The sequence below is a fragment of the Elephas maximus genome, chromosome 5 (assembly GCF_024166365.1).
Source record: "Elephas maximus indicus isolate mEleMax1 chromosome 5, mEleMax1 primary haplotype, whole genome shotgun sequence".
In the NCBI taxonomy this organism is placed as follows: Eukaryota; Metazoa; Chordata; class Mammalia; order Proboscidea; family Elephantidae; genus Elephas; species Elephas maximus.
In genome coordinates, this window is record NC_064823.1 from 30,172,221 (window position 1) to 30,180,735 (window position 8,515).

General features: G+C 35.3%; 1 protein-coding gene across 1 annotated transcript; it reads left to right on the forward strand.

Moving 5' to 3' along the window:
- The first annotated feature begins 3,705 nt into the window (after nucleotides 1-3,705).
- FABP2 (fatty acid binding protein 2) lies at nucleotides 3,706-7,682 on the forward strand. The gene is made up of 4 exons (XM_049885450.1): nucleotides 3,706-3,772; nucleotides 4,982-5,154; nucleotides 7,052-7,159; nucleotides 7,568-7,682. Exons 1-4 carry the CDS (start codon nucleotides 3,706-3,708, stop codon nucleotides 7,616-7,618), a joined length of 399 nt encoding a protein of 132 aa, XP_049741407.1. The 3' UTR covers nucleotides 7,619-7,682.
- Nucleotides 7,683-8,515: the final 833 nt, after the last annotated feature.

The following is an 8,515-nucleotide window of genomic DNA, read 5'->3' on the forward strand; positions in this document are numbered from 1 at the left end:
GATAGATGGTAGATAAGAGGGATATATGAGGACAGATAGTAGAAAACAATGATATATGAGGATAGGCAGTAGATAACAATGATGAAGTCGGTGGAAGGTGATACAACTGAATGGAAATAGTTTCAAAGGAAAGAGTTTTCTTAAAAAGGCAGCAGCATAATAGTTTGGATGCTAACCCACCTTCCTCTGTGTTATGTGGGGCATGGAAGACGAGCAGCCGCTAATCCAAATTGCTTGAGAGGGATTCGTCACTTTTGGGGAGGGATTTATCACTTTTGGGGATTGACCCAGATCACAAAGACGAGAAAGTGGATGGAGGAGTCATAAAATCTTCATGCAAGACCATTCAAAGCACACATGAAAAACCTCTAAAATGACTGTTCAGTTATTATTAAGAATCAGCAAGCTAGAGTCACCATTGCATGGTGCATTGCTGTACCTCTGTGAGTTTTTTTTTTTTTTTTTTTACAAGAAAACTAACCAGCCATCTCATGTCCAAAATCTAAACAGGTCTTAATATTTCTAAAAGTTAGAGGCTCATCGTTAAAACAGAATGAAGTAAACTCTGGTATATTCTAAATGACAACAACAAAAAATAAATCATACATAAAAAAAACTCTATGGGGCACTGACACTCATGGGTTGCCATGAGTTGGAATTGACTCCACTGCACCCGGTTATGAACCTGCAGTAGTTCTGTGGCCTGCTTTTTCCCACAGCGTGAGGTAGGAGTGACTAGGTGCCAGTTCTGAGGCTTTAATGGATTCACTGTCTTGGAACCCTACTGTTGCTATGTGAATAAGCCTGAGCTAGCTTGCTGGATAATGAAAAATACACAGGCCAGTGGCCCCATTACCCCTGTCAACAGCCACAAAACCCAGCCAGGCCAAACCAGTTGCCGATGAGTTGATTCCAACTCATAGTGACCCTACAGGGAAGGGCAGAACTGCCCTATGGGTTTCCAAGGCTGTAATCCTTACAGAAGCAGATTGCCACATCTTTCTCCTGTGGAGTGGCTGGTAGGTTTCAACCACCAATCTTTTGGTTAGCAGCTGAGCACTTGACCACTGTGCCACCAGAGTTCAGCTGACTGAAGATGCATGAGGGAGTAAACTGAGAACAGAAGAACTACTCATCTGAGCCCAGCATAAATTGCTGATAAGCAAACTGTGAAGTAAGTAAATAGTTGCTGTTTTAAATCCCCCAAAAATAGTTTTTTTTTAAACTGTGAAGTAAATAAATAGTTGCTGTTTTAAACCTAAGAAAAATAAATAAGCCAATGATGTCACAGGGATTCTAACTGACTTTAAATAGGTCATTGCCACTGATAAGTAGAAAACTGAAAGTTTAACATTCCTGTTATGTCAGCAGATGAAAGATTGGATCCATCACCCATGACCTTCTAACATGAATCACTCTGGATTCCTCCAGATGCTATTCAGTCCTTGACTTTAGAGTAATCATGAATGTTTCTACTTTTTCCCAAGTTGAAAGTATACTAGAAAGTGATTCCCAAATGCTGAGGTTTTCACTATCTTTGGCAAAAGAGAGAAAAACAAAGGCAACAGTGAATTTTTTACAAGGCTAAAGTTATGAATGTAAATATAAAGGACTTCCTTTTATTCTAAAATTTCGATCTCTCAACATATATGTGAGTGTATTCTTTTTCTTTTTTAATGAAATAATGGACCTAGAAGATAGTTTGCTTTTTAATGTGCTTACTTGGTGAAATAAAAAGTGGGCAACTCCACTGAATGAGTGGCACCCAACAGATACAATCAACATAAAATAATTTGATTCTGTTTCCTGATGTCCTGTTCAAACTTGTGAGGTACATTCTTACCCTGACCCTGAATGAAGTCTCTGGCAGACTCATGGCTTCTCTGCTAACCCTTAGATAATAGAGTTCTCTGTCATGTTCTGTCACAATAATAGTCTTTTTTAAAATAATTAAGAGGTTCAGGCTGGAGACCTGGTGGCACAGTGGTTAAGAGCTTGGCTGCTAACCAACAGGTCAGCAGTTTGAACCCAGCAGCTGCTCCTTGTAAACCCTATGCAGGCATTTCTAGTCTGTCCTATAGTGTTGCTATGTGTTGCAATCAACTCGATGGCAATGGGTTTGATTTTGTTTTAGGCTCAGTCTAGGTAATAAACAAAACTGTTCAGTTCATATAATGTTAAATTTTTTTTTTTTTTTCCTACAGCTCAGGCCTGCTCCAGTATGGAAGACTGCAGTGGAGGGAGGGGAGGATATGGTTGTCTTCTTCTCTTTTCAGCTACAGGCAGTCCCCGGGTTACGAACATCTGATTTACAGAAAACTCATACTTAAGACTGGGCTGACATAAAGCTTTGAGCATATATCATACAATTGGAGTTAAATACATAAAATGGTTCATAATAACAAATGCGCACACTACTTTGTGATGCTTGTGAAAACCCTGCATGGTTTGGATGTGTTTCTTAAGTGTTTTATATGCATAGAAGGTAAAATATATGCTACATACTAAGACAAACATTTGACTGACACTAAATAAGAACCGTATGTACCTGTTCCGATTTACCTACAAATCTGATTTAAAGACAGATTTAGGAACGGATCTCGTTTGTAACTCAGGGACTGCTTGTACTCTCATATCTCCTGGGTGGGGTAAGTGGTTAAGCACTCGACTACAGCCAAAATCTGACAGTCTGAACCCACCCAGAGACTCTTCAGAAGACAGGCCTGGCAATCTACTTTTGGAAGGACACCCCTTTGAAAACCCTAAGGAGCAGCTCTACTCTGCACGCATGGGGTCACCATGAGTCAGAATGGACTTGACAATAACTTACAACAACAACCATATCCCCGCCCCTCACACATATTGAGCTTTGGCTTCTGATTCTTTCAGCTTTGGAGATAAGAGGCAGTAAGAGTGAAACAAAGGAATGGTTTTAATTAATGGCATAGATGACATCTGAATTTTGTTTTCTCCACACATGGCAGATGTTTAAAGCTGATTCTTTCTTATATGGGAGCTTTCGTGTTATCCAGCCACATTTCTACCTCTTGAAATTTTGCTCAGTGCCTATCACTATTCAAGATCAGAATGAAGATCTGGTGAGTACCGACTGTGGGTCATAAAAAAAAAAAAATCAGAACGAAGATCTGGTGAGTACCGACTGTGGGTCATACGTGGTGCCAAAAGCATAATGTAAAAGGACACATGAAAAATAAATTTTGTGTCTCTGTAATCATAATAACTTTAACTTTTCAACTGTATTTGGTCATAACGTCCTACTTTACAAGGTAATTCTATTATAAAAGAGGGGTAGGTCATTAATAGTCTAATTAGTTGATAATATGCTCTAAATTGATGCTCTAAATTATGTTACCTCCAATATAGTGTTCACTTTGAACTTGGAAGTAGAAAAACGAGCTTCAGAAAGCATGCATTTGAATTCTTGAAATAAATGCCTTTGCAAACTGCAGTTTAAGGCAGAGTAGGTATGCTTATTATGTTTTAATTCAGTAGAATTTCAGGAAAGGCGCTAAGGAGTTTACGCAAAGAGAAGCTAGAATGGCTGGGCATTACAGTGTGACCTCCTGAACTTTAAACTTCCACATCACAGTATGAAATTGGTTCTAAGATAAGGAATAGAATAAATTTTGTGCTAAGCACAGACCGGAATCTCTGGTTGCCTAGAGGCTGACTCAGCTGAAGATCATGGCATTTGATGGTACTTGGAAGATTGACCGAAATGAGAACTATGGCAAGTTTATGGAAAAACTGGGTAAGAACTTCATTTTTTAGTGACTGCATCTTCATTTCCCACAGACTTTTTTCTTTCTAATTCCCTTTAAATCTCTAAGCTTGGAGGATGGCACCTGGTGTGGTGATGAGGATCCAAAATGTGATGGTTCAGAAGAGGAAAAACAATATCCTCACTTACCCTAGGAAAAACAGATTATTCTTTGAGTGTTATCCCTTAGAAAGAAAAGAAGTCCCGTTATGTTTTATTCAGTCTTTAACTGCTGATTTCACCTGTATTATTGCAAATTGATGTTTTTGTGTGAGTGTAGAGTAAAAAAACGGAAAAAGTGATGATGACTGCCAGATTTTTATTAAAGCGTTTGAATTCTTTAAGATGGAAAAGCAAAGGCCGTGTAATAAAGCAATGGAAAAGAGTTCTAAAATTCACAGTTCTGAAGAATTAGACCTAAACAATTCTTTTTCTGATTTATAAAATTTTAGAAATAATCTCATGAAACTATGTGTTTTCTTTGAGGGTTTTAATTCAACTTATTTAAAAATCTATTTAAATTATCTGGCAGCACAGACACTGTAGAAAAAGGGCAAATAAATGTGTGTCTTTCCAAAAAAGAAAATTTGCATCAATTATATTCTATAGGTGAGGGATTACAAGTTGAAATTTATGAACACTGTATACTCTTACAATAATGAATTTGAGTGTAAAATTTGCTAATTCTCCCATTATAAAATCAAAAATGTTAAATCCATTACAGAAAGCAAGGAGCCCTGGTGGTGCAACGGTTAAGAGTTTGCCAATCGAAAGATCAGCAGTTTGAATCTACCAGCAAAGGGACTTTAAAAAAAAATGTATGCAGGATTAATGTTATGTGTTTTTATAAGTCTATGTATATATTTTTTAATCCTTCATTTGACATTTCTGGAATTTGGTTTACTTAACACAAATGTTTGATAATCTTATCACAATTACCCAACTCTAAGGTTTTATAATTCTATAGAAAATCATTTAGGTTTCCTTAAGTGTTAGAAAAATAGCTTGAATTTGTTCTCTTGATCTGATTGAATTTGAACTTTTTCTGCATAAGCCATCTGAATGCTATTGTGCAAAGGTACTGCTATCGGGTTTTCCTCTCTACCCTCAAAAAAAGAAAAGAGAAAAAAAAATAGAACTTAGAAAAATGAACACTTTCTATGGCATTTTGACTTTATTTTCCTCAATCTGTCTTTACAGGTATTAATGTGGTGAAAAGAAAGCTTGGTGCTCATGACAATTTGAAACTGACAATTACACAAGAAGGAAATAAATTCACAATCAAAGAATCAAGCAATTTTCGAACCCTTGAAGTTGTGTTTGATCTTGGTGTCAGTTTTGATTACCGTATGGCGGATGGAACTGAACTCAAGGTAAGAAATTTTTTTATAAACAATGCATTTTTTCTTTTTCTACACAATCCTAAAGCAGTCTCTGTTTTAGGTTGTATGGATTAATTAATGCAGGTCACCTTCATTTATAAGGAAGCCAATGGAGTTTGTTCATATTATGCATTTTACAAATTGGAAGAGTATTTAAATACTTTCATATACATCTGAACAATTTGGATTGAACAATAAGAATTAGAAAAATATCCTTAGAATGACTCAGTATAGACCTATTCATAAAGAAATCTAAAGCTCAATGTTTTCAACCTTACATACCTGATAGTAACAAATGCTTTGAGAGTGAACTAAGGGCTGAATAAAAACATAGGAATTATTTCTAAATATTGGAGTCATTTCAGCCTCACAAAATACTTAGAAACAGCAGTGGCTTCAAAAATTTATGTTCTCCCATATGCTTCTGAGAAATTTCAAGATTGATTAAAATACATCATAAGTGAGTCAGGCTGTCACCTGGCCATATCTTTTGTGTTCTCTTTGAAAAAATAGACAAACTATGAAATTTTGAAAACATTCCAAAAAGTAAAGAAAATAAAAATACTGTCTTTAGTTGTACACAGTACAAAAGGAGAGGGACAAAGCAGTAATTTATTGGAGGATCAAAAGTAGTACATATATATGTAATGTACTTACACAGGTATGGAGCCCTGGTGGCACACTGGTTAAGAGTTCAGCTGCTAATCAAAAGGTCGGCAGTTCGACTACATCAGCTGCTCCTGTAGGAAACCCTATGGGGCAGTTTTACTCTGTCCTATAGGGTCACTATGAGTCAAAATTGACTTGACAGCAGCAGGTTTAGCTTTTTTGTTTTGTTTTTGGTGTACACACACACACATACACAATGTCTATCTTTCTATGTGAGTATAAGTGAGGCCCTTCTCATGAACCGATCTTCCATGATCTCTTGGCATTTATTTGCTTTAGAAATACACACATGATGGAAATTTACCTTGTACTTACAATTATTCAGATGTGTTTCCAGTCCCTAAATCAACTGCAACTTCCCCAAACAAGTTGAAACTTAAGTACTTTTTGAAAATAATCTCGGTATTTTAAAATATGTTGTATTATTTACCTTTTCCTTGTTACGTATACTCGGGGTATCTAACTTCTTATCTCCTCGACATCTAAGATTTTTGAGTTAGAGGCCTTAGTATGTGATATGCTTTGAATAGATATTGAAGTAATAGGCATTTAATAGCTAGCTGTACTGAAATAATGAAATGAATGAATAAATTAGTGAATGAATGAGAAACCAAATGGAAAGATTTAGTGCTATACTGTAGATCATTGGGAATTTATCTTTTAATATTTAAAAAGTAAAATTTGAGGGAATTATTGTTTTTGACTGGTTTTTTTTCTTTTTTTTAAAAATTAGCCTCAGAATTTATTTCTAGTTAAATTATGAATGTTTGCAATGACAATATAACTGTTGAATGTTTTATATCAATTATGGTCATTCTACCACAATCAAAGGAATTAAAACAATCACAGAATTGTTATCCTACCCATGAAACTAACTTGAACAATGACTAAATTCAGGACACTGTTTTTAACATGAAAGAATAGAAAGGAGAAGGCTTGCTCATCTACCTTATAATTCAGCATATGGAGATTACTGAGTGAGACGAGCATAATGGTTACGAACACAGACTCTGGAGCCCAAAAGCCTAGGTGCAATTCTGACTCTGTGGCTTTGGGTGAATTACTGTGTCTCAGTTTCTTCATTTGTAAAATGGAGATAATAATAGACTTCTTAGGGTTATCGTGAAGACTAAATGAAGAAATAGCTCTATAGCACTCAGAACAGTGCTTGACACGTGAAAGAATCTAGTCAGTGTTAACTCTAACTGTTTTTATGTAGGGAAGCTGGACCCAAGAGGGAAATAAACTTGTTGGAAAATTCAAGCGAGTAGACAATGGAAAGGAGCTGAATACTACCCAAGAAATTATCGGTGGTGAACTAGTCCAGGTGAGTTGTAAAAAGACTATAACTATTTCTCAAAGGCAAAAATAATTGCTTAAAAAAAAATTATTTTTGCAGTCATTGAATTATATATATATCTTCAGGACATAGGCAGTTACTTGTTTTTTCTTAAATCTCACTAATTTTAAAAACAGATATTTTCTGATGCCGATTTATTGAAGAGAACTTACATATATGTGGAAGTGACAGATGCCTGTCTTACCTGAGAGTGTCAATGACTAGAGACCAAAATACTTTTTAAATAGGTGTATCCTATATGTATATAAAATGCTACTATCTAGTACAAGGAAAACATACTATAAACTCATTCGAAAGCTATAATAATGCTAATATTTTTCCTAATTTAACCTTAAATCTTCATGGCAAATTCTTCTCTTTGTTTACACCTTCCAGGCTTACATATATGAAGGAGTAGAAGCCAAAAGGATCTTTAAAAAGGAATGAACATTGTTCTTGAAACACAGCCCAGAACATAAATCAGCTGGAAGATGTGCGTGAACCGACGTTCTCTCCCCATCCAGTATACGTGACTAACTTACCAGTCTTTTCATAAATAAATAAGCATTTAATTGGTTAGGATTGTTTTGTATTCCATAAACTATACATTTATTGATGTTCTAAAAAAAAATTGTGATATTTTTTAAAACAGAAAAATATTGCTCCGAAGTTGCTTTGTAAGTAGCCTCTCCTTAAAAAAAAAAAAAAAAAAAGTTTTGTGATCTAAGCATTGGTAGATTTTTTTTTTTCCACATTTGGTAAATTAAAACCATGGGCTGCACGAGGGTCTTCAAAATCTTGCCCTGTCTGTGAATATTTTCCAAATGTAATTTTACATCTACTATTTTTTTTTTTTTTTTTTACTATTATTACCAGGTGCTCCTTGGAAACTCTATGGGGCAGCTCTACTGTATCCTATAGGGTCGCTGTGCGTCAGAATCGACTTGACAGCAACGAGTTAGGTTTTGGTTTGGTACAATTATTACAAATTATTACAAGTGTAATATATGCTCAACCAGAAATATAGAAATGTAAATGCAAAATAAATATTCCCAAAAACCTATTATCCAGAGATAATCACCATTCTGATTGTAATTAATATCCTCCCAGTCCTCTTCTCTGGGTGTATATATATATATATATATCCCCATTCATACCACTTCAAATAATATGATAGGAAACAAGTGATCTGCTATATTAAATAATTGTATTATATTTTCCCACACTGTCAGTGATTCCCAGACCTGGTTGAAAATCAGGGTCACCTGAGTAACTTAAAAAAATTATGTGTTCTTATACCATCTTACCCCGGCATTACTGGCACTAATCAATTAAAAAAAGAAA